Genomic DNA, 17,522 nt, shown 5'->3' with positions numbered 1-17,522 from the left:
ATTCTTTTCTCTTCGTAGAGTTCATCTTTCTATGCCTCGTTTTGGTGCTTTTTTCGATTTCAATCCAGTGGTTGCATGATATCATTCATAGAGCGATCCGTACACAAATCCCTCAGAGCCTTTTGAGGAAAATGATTGCGCAAATTTTGGCCAAATTCGTTATTTTATTACCATGTTAGTGATCGACAGTCGATATTACAATTATTCATCTTTATCATTCCAATTATATGATTATTAATGTATTAGGACAGTTCAGTGACAAGAAAACAGCAACGGATCAATGACTTAAGAAGATTCTCCTCCAGTATTTATGAAAGAAGAATGCAGAAGACTCGGTGTAAGACAACTTCATTTTATTCTACTACGCTCTTATTCTCTGAAATACATTATACACACGAATAATCAAACTCATTCTCATTTGAACATCCAGGCTTTTTTCTTGAATTAATGTTCTCCTGTAATCGAGGTTTATTCCTCTTCCTGCCTTAGAACCTGATTGGCCAAAGAGAAGACCGGAAGTTGAGGGAATGAAATCACAGATATCCTTGACGGATGAGAAAGGTCCCCGCGAATGAGAGATCAGTACCAAAGTTCAGCGTGGAACAGAATGAAGAGGGCCTCTCCAATTGAGAAGGTCATTTTGGGCTTGGCCTTGATTTGTTCCCTTTTGGTTCCGAGTCGTGGAGCCCAGACTGTCGGTCGGAAGCTGCAGCAAATTGGAGACCCAAAGTAAGCTCAAGTTCTTGGTTCTTCGAGGTTTCGTTGGTAAAAGATCGCCTAGTTTCCGGAGAACGATATGTTTCCAAATGAACTCGGATGGTTCGCTAGTTGGGGCTATGAGTCCCCTTACGCAACACGAAATATACTTTGGGTATTTCAGAGGGCGCTTTGTGAGTCAGCCTGGTCAGCCAAATGAAGGGCCGATTGGACCCATTCCTCTTTGTTTAAGTATAATGGGTTTGTGTTGTTTTTGGCTCATTCTTTCAAAATCTTATGTTCAATTGGTTTGGTTCAAACATCCCAATTGCACTTATCTTACTTCCTCCAAACACTGTCGTTTTAGAATTCAAATGGTGGGCAGTTACACTAGATACATATAAGGTTATTTAACTTCGTTGACGTTAGACAATTTTTTTTTAGAAGGAGACGAAAGGCACAACATTTCAAAACTTGCTAAACAAATATTGAGTTAATGATTAAAAGTAATATGAAATGTATTTTCTTACTCTTGCCAGCCAACCACAAGGAGCTAATGGAAATGTTTCCTTACCCGAGGAAGGCAGCCTTTTCCCTCCAGATTTGTTCTCTCACTCTGCGTTATCCCATGGGGCCGTTATTTTGCATATCATTGGGATCCTATACATGTTCTTCGCCCTAGCATTGGTATGCGATGAATTTTTTGTACCTTCCCTTGATGTCATCATAGAAAAGGTGGGCTCATTCGTTGAACAAAATTTCGTTGAAAAATGTCTCGGATAGTTGATCTATTCCTTATGTGTCAATCATTACTAGCTCGGGATCAGTCCGGATGTGGCTGGAGCCACTTTCATGGCCGCGGGGGGATCTGCGCCCGAACTCTTCACTTCCATCATTGGCGTGTTCATAGCCAAAAGTGACGTGGGTATTGGAACCATTGTGGGATCAGCCGTGTTCAATATTCTCTTTGTCATTGCCGCATGCGCGTTTGCCGCGTCAACGGCTCTGGGGTAAGAGAACGTGTTACATATGCTATTGGTCAGTTCTGTGTGTGCTCTCCCGATTCTGGAAACCATCTATTTTCATAGAACTTATAAACACTTAGTCTGAGGCCCTGTCGCCGCTAAAAAGTGCTCAACACGATCAAACGAGGAAGGGAAGTGTGGTGATTCGTAGGTTTCATTTCATTAGATTGTTTCTTTCCGCCATGTTAACCCGTTTCTCACCTTCCACGTTTACCCATTCTTGTCCGATAGTCCCATTCGCGGACCTTCGGAATTATGTCTAAGATTAATCATATCGTGTTATAAAACCATTATTCAAAATTGATGGTATTTCCACTATTTACAGTATCTGAAATTTGCTATTTCGACCCTTCATTTTGCCGCTTGGCATATTCAACTCAGAAAAAGAAGGGAAAATCAAAGCTTGCTAGTCGTTCGCATAAGGTGTTTAGCACGTGACGTAGTGGTTAGAGCAGTTGTCTAAAATGAGAGATCTCCGATTCAGTTCTCCTCCCTGGCCTTTTTCAAGGAAACTTTTAGACGCTAACCACACCCACAGAAGGAGAACCAATCTGATATGGACTACGACCCTGCCTATCGGAATGATATACGGACGATATGATGGCAAACTTCGCTGGTCGGGCGAGGTTATCCTAGTACCCCAAATACAAAATAGAAATACAAGTATCCCAAATCTTTTAGCCTTGCAGCTTGGCCGTTAGTCCGAGACGTGGCTTTTTATTCAATTTCTTTGGTGCTCTTGGTTGTATTCTTCCTCGATAATCAAATCACTTGGTATGAAGCCTTGATTTTATTTCTCTGGTACGGAGCTTACGTATGTTTCATGAAATTCAATGAACCTGTGGAGGACAAACTCAGATTGTGGCTAAAACTTCCACCGTCCGTAAGTTACGAAAATGGTTGGAGAAATATTTGAAAAAAATATTACGCAAGTCTTACCATGTGTTTTTCTAGGAGAGATCCGTTCATGGGATCACGTTGAGGTCTCCCAAAAATAGGAAGGGTTTGTTCCATTTGATGGCGGACGTTGTGCATCCAGAGAGTAAGCGTGATTTTTAAACCCGACATTATTTTCTAAGGATTGAGCATTTGCTCTAATTTCTTCAAGAAAAACCTGTGGGCATCCCGTCGCAGAGAACTGTCGAGCAAGGGCAAGAAATGGAGGAGACGCAAGGTGTAATATTAGTGAATGATTGGATTTTTACACAACCAACGAGCGATTGTGTTCCCCTTTATTTTCAAAATAGAAAAAGCACAACAAGCCGGGATCACAGGGCTTAAATCACATTTGGCCAATGGAAACGAGGCTCGTGCCAGGGATGATCAGACAAACTTAGAGGATCCTCAACCAGAAGTAAGTTTTGCAATTCTTGCCATAAAAAGGACTAGAAAAAATATATGATTCATTTCAGGAGAGTAACGAAGATGGACCAATTGACATGTCCTTGCCTGGAAGTGGAGATTGGAAAGCAATCATGTTTTACGTGATCTCTTTTCCGATCATGGCTCCACTCTTCATCACTCTACCTGACACGAAAAACCCATCCAGTGAGTCCGATCACGAACACAGAAAAACGATGAGGTGCTCCCAAATAATGTTCCCATTGTTTCAGAACGCAAATACTTCGTGCTTACGTTCGTGGGAAGCATTGTATGGATTGCGATCTTTTCATACCTAATGGTCTGGTGGGCAACAGTAGCAGGAGACGTCTTGGGAATTCCACCAGAGGTGCAAGCAACAAATCGGAAAGAAATGATTAGTTTCCAATCCGAAATTATGTATGCTTTTGAAACCCCTGTTCCTGGCTTACACTCTATACCTACAAACATTTTCATCTATCGAGCTCGTACCTAAGATCTGTTCAATCCAACAGGTCATGGGCCTGACTTTCTTGGCGGCAGGAACTTCGGTGCCAGATCTCATCACGAGTGTCCTCGTGGCTAAACAAGGCAAAGGCGATATGGCTGTGTCCTCTTCAGTGGGTTCAAACATCTTTGATGTCACGGTTGGGTGAGTAGTGAGAATCAATTCATTAAAGCCCTGCGGACCCTCTCTGATTCGGGGCCCACTTCTAGATTGCCCCTCCCGTGGTTGATCTACAGCATAGTCTTTGGCGAGTCGGTCACAGTCTCGAGTCACGGTGTGGCCTGTTCAATTTTGATGCTGTTCTCCATGTTGGTCTTGGTGTTCGTCAGCATTGTGGCGTTCAATTGGAAAATGACCAAAGCCATGGGTGGAGTCATGCTTGTGGCTTATTTCGTGTTTGTAATGATCTCCTTGGGGTTTACGTACGATCTTTATTCATGCCCTTTTTGACCCGATTACCATACATGAATTCGATCCTTTGGGTAACGTCGCTCTATTCCAAATTTTGATTTCTCATCATAACTTGTACAAACATTTCCAATACATCGAGTAGAGTTCGTTTTTCGAAAAAATCCTGGCCAAACCCCGTATAACATGGAAGTTATGATAATAATAGGCATAATAAGAATGAAGTTGAACTTTCTCTGAAATATGTCAGTTTGATATTTATGGTGGTGGCGAAGATGATGATGATGGTGGTGGTGGTTCTGTTTCTATCACGGTTCATTTCCTCCGACTTTGTGGCTGTCCTTGCGCCCCTTTAGCATATTGTTCAAAGAAGTCGTTTTTCCAACATTTGCAAGATCCCGGGATGAGGAACCAATCATAATATAACCTTACTTGGTAACATCCCATCTCATCTTGGCCATCGCATTTATCGGGTGACGTGGTCGTTTTGGCCTGATAGCCTTGCTTCTTGGAGAAATGTCCGTTATTGAAGCCCTGAAATAATCATGCCCAAGTCAATGAGAGGTAATTTCATCATATTTGCATTCTACGCTATCAAGGTCCTTTCTGAACTCTTTACCTGTGGTGGGTTTCCACCTTGAACGGGATTCCGACTGGAGTGAGGATTGGTCGGATTGGGGAAAGATGTGTCGGGATAATACACCTCGGCCACCAACAAACTCACCCATCTGGGCGAGGCTAGACACGATCCGTCCAAGTATTCGCATTTCGTGCTCCTAAAAATAATTGCTCGCCAATCATGAAGGTACCATGTCAACCTCACCTACCGGCTATTCTTGAAACCCTCATCACCACCACTCACAAGCATTTGACGACTTCCACCGTTTGAGTAAAGTATCCCTCGTATGGAATTTGAACCACGTATCTCCACACTCCTTGATAGTTCTTGGCAAACACGGGCGTCACATATTCCACAGCACTTGGACACGGCGTCATTGGAGATTCCAAAGAGTTGATTTGAGACAAAGACGGTATGTCCTCATCGCCAATGCGATTAGTGGCCTGGAAAGACATTCAAGTTATAGGATTGCTTGTCCTCGTTCAAGAACTGATTGGGCGGGTAGTCTTCACTTTGTCATTGTTTTTGCCTTTGAAGGCATTGAAGAGCATGCAGAAAACACCGTAGCTGTCGTCACACCATCCTCGAGACTGTCGAGGAGTCTCCGCGTGATCAGTGCTTTCGAAGGAGGCTGCAGACTCAACGGCCTCGAGATCTTCAGCCTCTCGTCGGGTGCGATGATGATAGAAGCTAATGCGAGATCCCGGTTGCGAATTGAATATGGTCGGATTGTAAGCAATATGGTTGTCCTCATATTTGGCCACCTTTGGTAACGTGTCATCCGCTTTGAGAATGGGCAAGGTCTTGCTAAAGTATTCGAGCGTCTTGCTCTTGAAGAGATCACTAAAGGAAGCGAAACGGATCTCGAAATTGAAGCGGGAAAGAAAGTGAAAATGACAACATTTGAACTCACAATGGATAGGACACGCCCTCCACAGTTTGTCCGATTGGATTGAGTGGCAGAAAGCCCTTGTTCAGGTCTCCACATAGATTGTCGAGAGTCTGTTCTTGAAGGGGGTCTCCCACACCTTCAACACAAAAAAGCACATATCAAATGACCATTCCCTCGATTGGACTTATCTAGATATTAGTATATCATGTTCCCCCTTACCAGGACAATTGATCTGAGTTTGCAAGTAGGGCGGTTTCCTGACTTTGGGCGGGATCTTGGCTGGAGATTCTTCAAATGGATAATATCCTTGTGGGTATTGGGCGACATCTTCCGTGATGACGAGCGATATCAGCGTCAAAATCACAACCTGAAACGCCACCAAAAAAAGGTGAGGAGTGCCAAGGGGAAAACAGGTCACTAGGTTGGTAAATTGGCTCAATTTTCTCCAAGATAATGATCTCTTCTATTAACATGTTTTATCTGTCATCATGAAAACGTGGTAGTGCACAAAATGTGAAGGGAGTGTTCCAATTGGAGCATGATGGACAATAGGCCAGGATTTGTGATAATAGCATCATTGCATAGAGATCGCATGCAGATAGACAGCCACCACAAGCCAATATGAGAACAATTGAGGAGGAAAGTGCGGAAACCAATGCCAAACCATGTCAATGGGAAACTGGTTGGAGAACTGACGCCCTTTGCCGTAAACAATACGTCTTTTATTATTTCCTACCACCCACTTAGAAAAGTACGAGGCAACAAACCAGGTACCTATAGAGTGAACCCGAACAAATTGACTCAACGAGCATGGGAAAAAATGAACTGTGACCGGTAAACAAATCCCTTTCAGAGCAGAGCCTCCTCAGGAAGAGACACGAGTTTCCAAACCCACTCGCCATGATAGGCAAACAATTTTGGGAGAAAAAGCGAAAGTTCCGCCTGGAAGGCTCTATCTGAATAATAGTACACACACATCGAAAGAATGGAGCGACTTACTTCCTTCTAAACGACACATTCACTCGTCATATTAGCGCAAGATTACTCGACACAATTCGACACGATCGTGGCAAGAACTTTTAATCCTTACCTGAAACAACATGTTGGGGCTATTGGTACTGACTAAAGCTTGATGGAGAACAATGTCTGAGTTGACTTTCAGTTTTTGATGCACGTTCGAGGAATAGCATAAACAACCGTCGACATTTTATGGAGTCAAATCTTGGTGTGGGATTTTGTACAAGTACTTGGAAGATCGTGCCTCGTGACTTGGGAGAAAACTCGGGCACAACTGACTTGCGCCACCGCTCCTAGCTTGCTCCTTGTGTCTTGTTCTACTATTTTGGCTTTGATCGCACTTGTACCCGTGGTTTGGGGCAATAAGCCCGAATCGATTTCCAGCCATTGAAATTTTGTTTTGTTGCAATTTTAGGGAAGATTGGGAAGACGTTTTAAACAAATCGTAAATTTGACAACCATAACCGATTGTGCTCCCTACCAAGGACATTTCAAGGATAAGGAACAAAGACGATATTGTCTGTTTTAAAAGCTCACAAATTTAGTGTAAGTAGCCTGCCTACATTTACTCTATGTTAAGAATGGCTGACTTGTACTAAAATCTGTAGATATCTCTGAAAGATATGTATAGTACTCAGGCTGAAAAGAGCGAAATATATGATTGCATCATATTGGCCTCCAATGTTCAATTTCTGCACATCAGGGTGCGCATTTTAATTTGCCTCCTGCAAATGCCAGACAAATTGGGTCGACTGTTTCATATCAATTTCTTACGTGTTGAAGGTGCCTCGGGCGCAAAACCACTCAAAATCTTATGCATTATGAATCGCCCCAATAACACACTGGACAAGTCACTTTATTCGTTTAGGGCAGGTCACAAGAATTTTCATCCTAGTCTTACAATGCTCATCCACTTTTTGACCGTCAGGCCTAATATTAGAAACCAATCCTGCCATTGGCCGAGCACATCCAATTTTCATTATTTGTTCGCCTCATTTTCTCTAATCTAAAGCAGCAATTGCCCTTGAAGAAAAACTTCTTGCCGATACATCAGACACTCAAGTACTTCACCATAATATTCTGTACCAGGACGCTATTTCTTTCGAAGTTATTCCTCTCATTTTGATCTTCTGGTAGACGATACCGCGATAGGAGTCAGAACCACGATTACTGCACGTAGGTACGACCATGTCTGTTGCTCTCTCGCTTGGCTTCTTCATTCATGCTACTGTCCTGTCGTTGGTTCGGTTTGGTGGTTCACTTCATTCCAGCGGTTGACTCGGCTCCTCAACGGGCTTGCTCCTCTCCAGCACGAGGAGTACCATGCTTTGAATGGACGAATGAACGAACGAACGGATGGATGATGGCTCTTGAAATTCGCCCACGGAGAAATCTACCGATGGTTTTAAATGATAGCAGCACCACTGCCACTACCACCACCACAACCACCAACTCGTTATGCTCTCGAGACGGTTTATGGCCCTTCTACAAGTATGCAAGTATTGCATATGTAGAATTTGTACTAAATGTACGGTACCGTACCGTTGGGCGGGTGAGGCGGTGAAAATGAGAAAATAACTAGAACCATGGATCATTATCACTTGTTTAATGACATGTCCCTTCATCGTTTTTGCCGCTGAAACCATTAACATTGCCCCTGGACTACCTCATCAGTGTACTGCATGTACTCATGGTCATTCGTGGAGCACGGGGAGATGGCGAAATTCGCGTGCTCGCTTGTCATTCGTGCACGGAATGAATGTTCTCATTATAGTACTCAATAAGGATCTCAACCAATTTTTTCATCCAATCGGGTACGATAACCCTACAGATGCTACGAGCAAAAGCGAAACTCTGAGGGGATAAGATAGAAAGGGCGATGCGATTTCGACACCTGCTTTGACATCGTTTTGTAATAATTTGTTCCGCTTCATTGTCTGACATTGAAAAGGAACATCCTCCAAGCAAATGAACACAACAGAGCGCAAAAACTGACGAAATTATGCCGAATACCTTGCGCAAGACAATTGAATTCATCAAATGGTGTAACTGTATTTTTTGCTCTGCCAATTGAAACACACTCGTAGGCAAAATTAGTGGATCCAAACAGCATTATAATATGTCGTCTTTGGTGCGGGATTCAGTTCTCATTTCCCGGGTTATTTTGTCCGGAATGCTGCCCGTACCAACTCTCACGGATCTCACTTAATTGTTGCATGAGAGGGTGCATGGCCGCATATGGAATCTGAGGATTGCTCAAATGTGCGGGTTGGGGCGGATTATTAGGGGTAACACTTCTTTCGCTGCCCGTCTCTGATTGATCATCACCCATCTTCATCATCGAGCCCGTTTGAAGATTCATGGGAAACGCAAATCCCGTTTCTATTTTGGGCACTACCGGAGCATTCGGTCCGGTGGAAGTTGAACAAGACGAAACCGAAGGTAGAGGCGTGCCTCGAGCTGACCCACTGTGTTGGGAGCTGGGCGAGAAAGATCGGTCCTGGACATGTCCCGCCATCGTGTAACCGGATTCTTCTTTCGGAACCATGAATGTTGGATTGGTTTCAGAGGCCGACTGAACCCCTGAGGGATTGTCAGTGTTGCTCATCCTGCTCAACATTGCCATATTGCCTCCATCAGATTTAAGAAGTCCATTCACACTCCCGGGGGCAGGTTTACCCTTGTTGTTTTGATGCATCACAGCTGGAGCTTGCTTGCCGTGGACTCGAAGATGCTTCTTCAAATTGCCCGATTCGCAAAAACCTTTATTGCAAATGTTACATACATAAGGCCGTTCGCCTGAAAAAAGCAGGATTGTACATGCCGTTAATTCATAAATGTTAATGCCATAGGACAAAAAGAACTTTCATTCATACCGGTATGAAGTCGGGTATGAACCACCATTTTGTCGCGTTGGGTGAAGGCCTTCTGACAATATTGGCATTGGTAAGGTCTTGTGTCTGTATGAATTCGCTCATGCTTCCGCAATAAATCGCGTCTCTGGAAGTTCTTAGGACAAAATGCACATTGATATGGGCGATCGCCGGTGTGGACACACCTCAAGTGAAGCTGAAGCTCAGATCTGCGGGCAAATGGAGACCCACACAACTCGCACACAAATGGTTTCTCGCCGGTATGAGTCCGTCGATGTTCCTCCATATTGCCTTTCTGGGAGAAGGTCTTTTCACAGAAATCACAATTGTACGGCTTGTAACCGCTATGGACGCGCAAGTGCGAGTCCAGATTTGACCGTTGCGTGAATCTAGAGTGAAAAATACATTTCGATGAGCATAAAGCGAAACCATCGATCGGGTTGCTGCTTCATGCTCACTTACCGTTTGCCACAAAGCTCGCAGCAATGGGTGTACTTCTCTTCAAAAGTACCATGAACCTTGATGTGAATCTTGAGGTCCTGGGTGCTTTTGAAATCCTTCTCGCAGACATGACATTTGAAATTCTTTTGATCGGAGTGAGACAGCATATGACGAGAATACAAGTAAGTTGTTGGATATGACTTGCCACAGACCTTGCAACTAAAATAGAAAGACAAAACCTGAAGCATTTTGCATTTTGCATAAAGTTGCTTTTTGCATAAAAGGGCCTATATAGAAGTGCTACCCTATTTTGAGAGGACTCGTTTCCCTAAAAGGGCACCTATTACCACAGGGGCTTTGCTCAAAAATGTAACATGTATAGCAATGAAGTTTACCTACATAGCAATTTGTTAGGGCCTCTGATTCGCCATTAGAGTCACAAGAACATCAATACACTACCAAACTGTGGCGCATTCATTTTCATACAGAAAACATACATAATGATGAGCGAGCCCACTTCTGCAGGCGTGGGATGTTCGGTTACAAATTGGTTCTTCATTCGTTCTCATGCTCAATTGGTCTAGATTTGGAGGGGGAATTCCCCATATGAGGGCTTCCAGTATTGACATCAAGAGGACCTCTATTTACCTCTAGCCCTAGTCTTCACCCTTTCTTGGATGGGTGGTCGAACGCACAATAATCTCTTCGTCTCCGAAGATAAGAAGCTCATAAACAGTTCCAGAACGATCCCCCCACATTACAATTGTTGAGATCCACAGCTAGACAACCAATTATCGGCGCAACATTGCCGCGTTAACATTACCAGTGATCACCGTTGAAACGCTCTGAACTTATTTCAGACGAGCCAATAAGCTTTGACAATTTGAAGAATGATCTAACTCTTCATTAAGATCTATTTTTATGGACCACTTAAAGGCGGCATGATGAACGACCTTCAGTTAAACACGAAGCGCTGCTCAGCCTTTCTACAGAACGAGAGGAAGAGGGCAAGACAGAAAATGGAGAGTTCTTTTACAGGAGTGGAAGGACCAACATCTCGAGCGCCAAGACTACTCTGGTCCGACGTGTCTCTCAGATCAAAGGACTTTCTGAGAGGCTGGAAAGGCACAAGACCATTTTCTTCATCACCTCACCTCGCAACGACCCTCGCAATAACTCACTTGTTGATAACAAAGGAATGCCTGCGAAGACTTCGGGTGGTCAGGAACCCTTTTCACTTGCCATTACTAAGATCGAGTCAGATCCAAACACAACACTACCAATACTGTCCCAAGCGAACATTTGCCCATCATTTGCAAGTCATGGGAGTGACAGCTTCGAGAACGTAAGTACAGTAAACGTATGTTAGTGAATACTTTTCGGGACAATGTCAAGCTCCCAAAAGCTCGCCATTGGGCATTGGAATAGCAAATACTAGTAGTCCAAATCGTCTTTAAATCGAAGAGTATTATCCTTCTTGAGTGTGGAAAATTGAAGATTTTTTTGAATTGGTAGTATTAGATTTGAGTGGAGTCCACACCATTTCACCATCCATTCCACCGTAGACACAAAGAAAGAAAATTAAGGCAGACTCATCACTCGAATAGACGGAACAATTTCGGTTACAGAGTTCAACAAATGTCACCATATTATTTCTCTTTCGAACAATCGCTTTTCTTGTGTTAAAAGGTATTTCATTCCTCTAAAACTGGCAGCATGAGCCTCAAAGCGTTCAAAAAGTAAAACGATTCTAATACGCTATCATTTCTGTAAATTCGACGTGAAATCGTAAATTTCAAAGGTTATCTTCAAACAATAAAGGAATTCGGTTTGCTCGATTTTAACCCTCAATGTAAACAAAGCATGAACGGCGAAAAAGAGCGGGCAATTTCTTAGCTGAATAAGCATACAAATTTAAACCTGAAACTTTTCCTTTGAAAATGAGTGTACAAATAAAGAAGCTTGAAACAGGAGTGTGTACTAAATAACTAATTAAGTAAAACTACTGGACGATATTGAACGATCTAAACTGAATTTGAGTGATTAAGTAATAATTCTAAAATTTAACATGGTTCTAAGGGACAAGAACTGCCGGCGGGTGACCTTATCATTCTGTTTCGTCTATTTTCTTGTTTATGTATTCGTGGGGAAAAGTTAAGTCCTCGAAAGTCGTCGTTTCATGATAACCTTTTTTGCAGGTTTTCTCAAACGTCAAATAAAAAAAACTCAATGGGCTCATTAGTCTGCTTTTGATCTTTGAGTAATAAACAATCGTGAAGCAACAAAGCATATACCGGCATCCTAATAAACGGTTTTGAATTTTTGTAATAGCAGGCAATTTGTTTTTCAAAGAGCTTGACCTTTACTGTCTAATATTTTAGCGTCATGTCTTTAACCTTTGCCTAAATTGTAGTTTTAGCATTTGCATACTCTCCTGAATGTCCTCCTTACATTTCTCCTCAAATTTAAGCTCCATGTCCAAATAGCCATCCCATTTGAAAAGAGTAAATAGAACGGTTTTACCCATTTTAGCCCAAAATACCATTAGTGGTTTTAAAATGTTATATTTGTCAGTTTTGATCAAAAAAATACACTTTTGGTCTCATTTTGGATTATAAAACTCTTAAAATGCGATTTCATTTAATTTTCAAGATTTGTGGGCCTTTTTCGTCTAGTTTATAATTTTGATCAATTTAGGGTCAAATCTTTCATCGCATTCGCCCAAAGATTGTGTCTCTAGTTCTACCTAAAATTAGGTATAAACATGAAGTATTGCATGCCAAAAATATTATTCGAACGGTTAGAGTTTTTTGCCCAAGTTAAAATCCTTGAGTGATGTAGATTCCGACAAAAATGTTGTTTTCACGTCGAGCAGAAATTGCAGGAATTTGACGGTTCGGATGTGCGAAAGAGCTGAACCGAGGCATTGAAAAAAAACCCGGTTAGTGCAACCCTCTCAGATTTGTGCTCGACATACGAACAACATTTTTTGTCGGAGTCTAGTGATAAGTCATCTTTAAAAAATTCCGAGAGTCATTTAACTTCTACCTTTATGTTTACCAATCACTTTGAATCAAAGATGTCTAGTTTTCAACAAACAACAGCAACTTTTTTTTCTTTTTGTTCAAAAAACTATTGTATGAATTGTTCCACACTTCGCATTCCTTGCGACAACCTAAGTGGAAGTTATTGAACCTATGGATAAAAATAACACACTAATCTGCTCATCATTGCATAGCATTACATGGATCGATAAAGATAAATGAATACCACCCCTTTCGAAACACGAGAAAACCAGAGAGTTGCTTTCGTAAAATGAAGCGAACCAACTCTCACTCTGCCTTTGGGCGAGTTTTTCCTCAGTGTTTAATTAACTCGGATTATCTCTCTTGGTCAAACATACCCTTCATCTCATCCCATTCATTCAACCTCCATTCATTGCCCTTAGGTTGTCAGTGGCAGGGCCAACTGACCTCAATGATATTACGTTCCGTATCGTGGACCAATCTCGCTATCCCGAGGTCCTTGAGCTTCTCTACGCCAATTTCCATCCTGATGAACCCATGAGTAGGGCGCTCAACATCTACAGCGGAGATCATCGTGTGCCAGCTATTGATGAGTACACACTAAATGGACTCAAGGAGAACCTTTCTCTGATGGCGGTGGACTCGTTCACCAACAAATTGTTGGGTGAGAAATTCAGACTTGGTCTTCAGGAGTCGAATTTAAAAGCAATTCGGATTTGATCTCTTCAGGAGTGTCAATTAATGGCTTGGTTCATAAATCTTCATTGGACATCCCTCTCGTCGATAAACTTAAGAACATTCGAAACGACAAGTTCCGCCATATCATCACAGTTTTGCACGAGGTTAACCAAAGAGGAGCTCACATCTTCCAAGAGTTGGGCACCGATGTCGTCTTCGATATCAAGATGGTTACAACCGACAAACTGAATCGGAAAAGTGGCTTAGCCACGGATCTCATCCGGAAATCCATCAATTTGGCTCGAGATCTTGGTTACACGGCAGCTAAAACCGAGGCTACAGGTGGGTCCATTTGCCCAAAGTTCAGTGTGATATTGCTAGCTTCCAGATTGGAACATGTTCAATCTAAATCATCATTCCAGGGATCTATTCTCGGAAGGCATCCGAGCGATTGGGCTTCACCATGACAGCTGAGTTCTTTTATGATGAGTACATAGCCGCCGATGGAACAACGGGGATTTTCTCAGATATGGGCAACCATAAGTGTGCCACATTACTCGTCAAACGACTATTGGTCAATCAAGACTCCATTGAAGAAAATGAGCCCGTTCGTAATGAGAGCGATCATGCCTAGACTCTAATCAACCCTGTACTTGATGTTATTCTCGTTGTGCTACTTGAATGTGTCCTCTGTGTCAAATTTCTTTCGCCAGCAATAGCGGTGAATGTGGCTTATTGGTTTCTATAAAGGCTTTGGACAGAGTAAAAAAAAAAGACTCAGTTGCAAATCACTTACTCTTCCAATTTGCCCTCTTTTTTCGGAATACGTTTCCCTTTGGTTGAAGTTGGATGTAGCTCAATTTGGTGGGCAATGATTTCCTCACATTCTGCAGAGTTGAACTCGCATTTATCTTCTTGACAACTATGACAGAAAGGAGGATGAAGCGGTTGAGGGAAAAGAATCGAGACCATATCATTCCCATTGAACGGGGAATAGGACTCACTTGTATTGGATTTGGGCTTCTTTATGATTCTCTTTCCAATGTTCCAAATTGGCCTGATGATCCAGGAATGATGTCTGGCATTTAGAACAAGTGGATAGAGCCAAGGGTTCCAATTTCTTTTTCCGAATCACCTTTTTCTTGGTTGCTTTATCACCTAGTTCTTCGTCGCTGGGAGTTTCGTCTGCAAGGCATATTTTTGTGTTCAACTTAAGCTGGCACCATGAAGCCTTAATCGACCAAATTTATACCTCGACATGGCCACATGGGCCGATTGAGATTTTCCTCCATGCAATGTTTGATGCCAACCTTCCTTCGCTTGCGTTTCTTGACGATAGAGAGGCCTTGAGTTTCATCCAGAATATCCTGGACTGCCTCCAAAACCTCCATGGCGGGTTTAACATCCTCACAGGGTTGAGATTCGGGTGCGTAATTCTCGTCGTTTTCGTCACCGGAGTCTATCAAATCAATCAACAGGTCATGCGCATCATGAATGCTGGATGGACGTTTTCCAACTAAGTATACATACCACGACCCCATTCGATATCACAGAGAGCACTGGGTTCCATCTTGATCTGAGGCACCAAGGGTGGATTGAAAGAACGGACATATTGATTGAGATGGGTCTCCAGATCCAGAGGCGACGGCTGGAATTGTCGGTGGGCAATAATCTGACTCCGATTGGCCTCGAAACATTGGTCAAAAAACTTTCGCACTCGCTCCAACTCGTCCACGCAAGAGACGCAAATGATTTTGGAGAGCTCATCGTTCGGAGTGATCTGTGGACAAGTTGAACTTTAGGATAGAGATAAAGTGTATATCTTTCAAGTAGATATGGTGAGAGACATTTTTCAAGGACAGTACCAAAGGGCAAGCAATTGTTAGTTAAGGGTGTGTTTATTATTTCAGGACAGGTACAGAAGGTATTGACCGAAGGCACATTGGAATGTGGGGCAATGCTTCTTAGGTTATTCATGTTCCATAGTTGCCATTTGCATTATATGTGTATATGTTTTACCTCGTACTCTTTCACATGAGTCAGTAATGTATTAGTAGTTAGTTCCAAAAATAAAGACAAATTTCCTCAAAGAGTCTAATAAACATGGTAAGAGATCTCGAGGTCAAAAATCCCATTTTGAGGTAATGGGCACTGATTCTGTATTTGTAATCTTTTAAGTACAAGGCTTTATTAATATACTGTCGCAACGGAATGGATTTAAACCGCCATCCTGAGCAACCAATTGACGAACTTCACTAAATTAGCGAACCCGATTGTTACATCCAAGGAGAGCACTGACTCTAGGCTCTTAACTAATGTTCTGAAGAATCTGGAGTCTTTCATCCGAATTTCGAAATTGGGCTGAATTCAAGACATTTAGGAATTGACTCGAGTGCGGACTTGGAATAATAAATTTTCATTGGAAATGTTTTCAAAAATGGGTCCATCATGAGTTGGTCATGGAAGATGCGAGGCCTTGATAGGAGATTGCGTTAGTCTAATTTAGTTTTGGGAAATCAAGTTAGTTTTTTTTGCGCGGGCTTGCTTGAGTCCAGCCAAGGACTTAAATCCGGATTTGGCGAGTCCGGCAAACAGTTGGAATATCACAGGATTCGTGGGGGTCCGACTTATTTCTGATTGGCCAAATGGAAAATAGTCCTCTTCGACGACTGAGGTGTCATTAATTTGGCATTGGTGTTACTTAAATTCTTATCTAATCAATCTCTTCAGGAAAACATCTGTAGCTTATTTGCCATCCATAATAATAAAATTCCACAAGTAAACACCAATTCCAAGGTTTCCATCCATTTTGCCCTTCTTGACTTGGCATATCTACAAGTTGTGGGACGAGCACAACGGTCCCATGGGGTTAGTTATAACTAGCCGCAATAATTTCTCCCTCCATGAAACGACATCTTAGCTCACGAGTTTCCATCATTTTGTTACTTTCGTTCTGCCAACCATGCTACCAGATAACGGTTAAATTACATTTGAGTACGAGTACTTTTACCTATATACATGAAATGTAATTGGCCAACCCTCTAAAGCAAACCAACCTCAAACGTGAAACATTTCAAATCTTAAGCCTTATCAATGCCAACCCCTAACATTGTATTCATACTAATTGGCTCATTCTTCAGTCTCTGCCCCCGAAATCGATTCTTGGCGTTGCAAGAGCGATTTCGGCTCTGAGGAAACTTTGAACAACAAACAGGGCGTTGCATCAACCTGAAAAGTCGCCATTTTGGCCGATGGGCCGCTTGTAAACACTGCTACTCACCAGGAGGGGCAGACAGCTTTTGCATTTCTCGGCCAGTAAACAATTCTGGCCCTCGTCACTGAAGATATCCACGCCATTGGCACTGTTACCCCCGCAAAGACGACATACGGGGTCGTGGGGCGGGTCATTGTGCGGGGTGGTAGAGGTATCCCGATTTGGGTCACCCGGAGCGGGGCTGGCCATAGCGATAAGCCCACCACAACCAATCACTCGAAGTAGTACACTCTGTAGATTTGAAGTCGGCGCGACATCTAGTGGCGAGAATGGCACCGCCTCAATGCACCAGGAAAAGCTTGTGAGAGGCCGGGCAGGCACCTCGGAGGCGAGATCGGGCCCTGCAGGACCGGGAGGGTTGCCAAATCCGCGATGGGGTTTGCTGGTTGTCCGGCTGACTGGAGAATCTCACGGAACCTCTGATTTGGGGATTGATAGAGTTGACGAGGAGGTTCTACGCGTTCTACGTCAGTGACGGGGAGACAAGTGATATTTTTGGAGCTTTAAGCCTGGCCACGTTCTTTTCATGACAAAGCCCATATGTTGTAGCGAGTAAATGGGATGAAATTTGAAGCACAAATATCACCCTTCAAAAATATCTCCGCAAAATGTCAATCATCTCAAATTGATGACTCCCAATCGAAAAGCCGGGATTTTTTAACACGGCTGCACTTGAAAGTGGAGTAGTGTGTCAGTTGAGCGTCGA

The 17,522-nt window shown here is 42.8% G+C and overlaps 4 protein-coding genes across 6 annotated transcripts; 2 read left to right on the top strand and 2 right to left on the bottom strand.

The window, feature by feature from the left end:
• The first annotated feature begins 77 nt into the window (after positions 1–77).
• LOC131879855 (sodium/potassium/calcium exchanger Nckx30C-like) lies at positions 78–4,216 on the top strand. Of its 2 annotated transcripts, none has more exons than XR_009373207.1 (12): positions 78–337; positions 490–729; positions 1,236–1,431; positions 1,513–1,706; positions 2,403–2,604; positions 2,676–2,763; positions 2,830–2,895; positions 2,969–3,075; positions 3,134–3,269; positions 3,335–3,500; positions 3,596–3,732; positions 3,798–3,939. XR_009373207.1 is itself a non-coding variant. In XM_059226307.1 (12 exons), the coding sequence occupies exons 2-12, from the start codon at positions 572–574 to the stop codon at positions 4,036–4,038; spliced, it is 1,641 nt and encodes a 546-aa protein (XP_059082290.1). In that variant the 5' UTR covers positions 78–337; positions 490–571; the 3' UTR covers positions 4,039–4,216. The 2 variants fall into 2 exon arrangements, 1 of the variants encoding a protein (XP_059082290.1); XM_059226307.1 differs by having other exon boundaries at positions 3,335–3,450; positions 3,798–4,216.
• A 95-nt stretch (positions 4,217–4,311) lies between these two features.
• On the bottom strand, positions 4,312–6,820 carry LOC131879856 (uncharacterized). The gene is made up of 7 exons (XM_059226308.1): positions 6,598–6,820; positions 5,727–5,874; positions 5,529–5,643; positions 5,128–5,458; positions 4,859–5,058; positions 4,616–4,772; positions 4,312–4,530 (listed from the first exon to the last, which is right to left on the bottom strand). Exons 1-7 carry the CDS (start codon positions 6,607–6,609, stop codon positions 4,312–4,314), a joined length of 1,182 nt encoding a protein of 393 aa, XP_059082291.1. The 5' UTR covers positions 6,610–6,820.
• Positions 6,821–8,551: 1,731 nt separating this feature from the next.
• On the bottom strand, positions 8,552–17,097 carry LOC131879853 (zinc finger protein 70-like). 2 transcript variants are annotated; one of them, XM_059226302.1, is made up of 8 exons: positions 16,823–17,097; positions 15,073–15,322; positions 14,795–15,001; positions 14,547–14,727; positions 14,339–14,464; positions 9,860–10,057; positions 9,401–9,786; positions 8,552–9,323 (listed from the first exon to the last, which is right to left on the bottom strand). In XM_059226302.1, the coding sequence occupies exons 1-8, from the start codon at positions 17,003–17,005 to the stop codon at positions 8,665–8,667; spliced, it is 2,190 nt and encodes a 729-aa protein (XP_059082285.1). In that variant the 5' UTR covers positions 17,006–17,097; the 3' UTR covers positions 8,552–8,664. The 2 variants fall into 2 exon arrangements, with proteins under 2 accessions (XP_059082285.1, XP_059082286.1); XM_059226303.1 differs by lacking the exon at positions 16,823–17,097 and adding an exon at positions 16,664–16,783.
• On the top strand, positions 10,105–14,330 carry LOC131879858 (uncharacterized). The gene is made up of 4 exons (XM_059226309.1): positions 10,105–11,183; positions 13,287–13,528; positions 13,594–13,884; positions 13,965–14,330. Exons 1-4 carry the CDS (start codon positions 10,780–10,782, stop codon positions 14,174–14,176), a joined length of 1,149 nt encoding a protein of 382 aa, XP_059082292.1. The 5' UTR covers positions 10,105–10,779; the 3' UTR covers positions 14,177–14,330.
• Positions 17,098–17,522: the final 425 nt, after the last annotated feature.

The sequence above is a fragment of the Tigriopus californicus genome, chromosome 4, assembly GCF_007210705.1.
Source record: "Tigriopus californicus strain San Diego chromosome 4, Tcal_SD_v2.1, whole genome shotgun sequence".
Taxonomy (NCBI): Eukaryota; Metazoa; Arthropoda; class Copepoda; order Harpacticoida; family Harpacticidae; genus Tigriopus; species Tigriopus californicus.
This window is presented reverse-complemented; position numbering and strand designations above follow the sequence as displayed.